We start from the raw sequence: 1,923 nt of genomic DNA on the forward strand, positions 1-1,923 counted from the left end.
GACTATATAATTGGGACAAGAAAATAAGAAAAGTCACTAATATAAATGGGACGAAGAGAGTATTACTTATTAACTTTTTTTTTTCTTTCAGTAATTAATTGTACATTTTTCTGCAGATTTTTTCCAAGCAAATACAATAGAGACATAAAATCTCTAAACGAGGAAGTGGAAAGATTACTAATGGAGATCATAAAAAGTCGAAAATATTGCATAGAAATCGGTCGAGTGAGTTCATATGGAAATGATTTACTTGGGATGTTGCTAAATGAAATGCAAAAAAGGAAATCAAGCACTGGATTTAGCATAAACCTACAATTAATCATGGATGAATGCAAAACATTCTTTTTTGCTGGACATGAAACTACAGCTTTATTACTCACTTGGACAGTTATGCTACTTGCTAGCAATACTTCTTGGCAAGAAAAAGTTCGTGCTGAGGTGAACCAGGTCAGCAATGATGGTTCACCCTCTGTTGATCACCTCTTAAAGCTCCCTTTGGTAAGATTTTTACCTCTACATTTTTTTTCCTTTTTTATTTTTTAACTTATGGGTTCGGTACGATGTAACTACGTGTGGGATGACGACATATAATGACCTATGTATCATGTTTGGTAGTTGAAGTAGAAAAAGGGACATGGTATCCCTTTTTCGTGCGCCTTAAGATAGTACTTTTCTAAAGCAACAAAGTGAAATTTTATTTGTTGTATTGTTCAGCCGAGTCCATTTTAACTCTTTCCTTTTTCCATTTTAGTCTCATCCACTTTTGTTTAACCTGAACAAAACAAATAAACTTTATATATTTTTTACTGCTTGAAATATGCTTATAAGAAATCACAGGATGTCAATCACTATATTTAAAATCAGGAGGGGTTTCAACAAATTTGTTCACTGAATGCTAGAGTGATTTTGCCTAAGCTGTTGTGCAGCTATTGAGATGTTGACAATAATATTTTACATTTAAGTTGAATGAGTACAATGTTATTATAGTCGATTAATGATCAAAGTACGATAAAAGTTTAAAATTTGTGCCCCCGATGAATGAGTGATGTTCATGAAAGAGGCCGTGTTTCACCATACGACAGTTATAAGTTGTTTGATCCTCGTACAGTTAAACCAAAACAACTAAAATATATATATATATTTTTTGCATTTTTGCAGTTGAACATGGTGATAAATGAATCACTCCGTCTATATCCACCAGCAACCGTTATGCCTCGAATGGCATTTGACGACATCAAACTCGGGGATCTTCACATCCCGAAGGGACTTTCAATTTGGATTCCAGTTCTTGCCATACATCACAGTGAAGAAATATGGGGCAAAGATGTAAATGAATTCAACCCTGATCGTTTTGCATCAAAGTCATTTGCCCCTGGACGCCATTTCATCCCATTTGCTACTGGTCCAAGAAATTGTATAGGCCAATCCTTTGCCCTAATGGAAGCCAAGATTATATTAGCCATGTTAATATCAAAATTCTCCTTTACTATTTCAGATAATTACCACCATGCCCCCGTTAGTGTTCTTACGATAAAACCCAAGTATGGAGTTCAAATATGCTTGAATCCCTTGAATCCATAAACAATTTGGGTTTGAGATCAAATTTTGTTAATTTTCTTGGTTTTTGATACATGAGATTAAGATTTCAAGAGACATGTACTTTTTTCTGTTGCAGAGATACTACTCCATAATAAAATTGTTAAGAGTATTTTGATATTTTTTTCTCCTTTTCCTTTTGGGATTATTGTTCTTTCATTGTTTTTTACCGGAGATGTAAGACGTTAACTACATTCTGAAAGCTCACAATATTTACATAATCTTATTCTATTTTCTCTACTTACTAGTGATCCAATGAAACTATTTGTTTCAACAAGAGAAATACTGAGTAAAATCCATTCAGTACTCAAAAATTGGTAATTCTAA

General features: G+C 33.4%; 1 protein-coding gene across 1 annotated transcript; it reads left to right on the forward strand.

Annotated features, from left to right (window-relative positions):
* The first annotated feature begins 45 nt into the window (after positions 1 to 45).
* Positions 46 to 1,653, forward strand: LOC111376931 (cytokinin hydroxylase-like). The gene is made up of 2 exons (XM_022999945.1): positions 46 to 498; positions 1,159 to 1,653. Exons 1-2 carry the CDS (start codon positions 46 to 48, stop codon positions 1,579 to 1,581), a joined length of 876 nt encoding a protein of 291 aa, XP_022855713.1. The 3' UTR covers positions 1,582 to 1,653.
* The last annotated feature ends 270 nt before the right edge of the window (positions 1,654 to 1,923 follow it).

This window comes from Olea europaea, unplaced genomic scaffold (assembly GCF_002742605.1).
Source record: "Olea europaea var. sylvestris unplaced genomic scaffold, O_europaea_v1 scaffold15788, whole genome shotgun sequence".
Classification (NCBI taxonomy): domain Eukaryota; kingdom Viridiplantae; phylum Streptophyta; class Magnoliopsida; order Lamiales; family Oleaceae; genus Olea; species Olea europaea.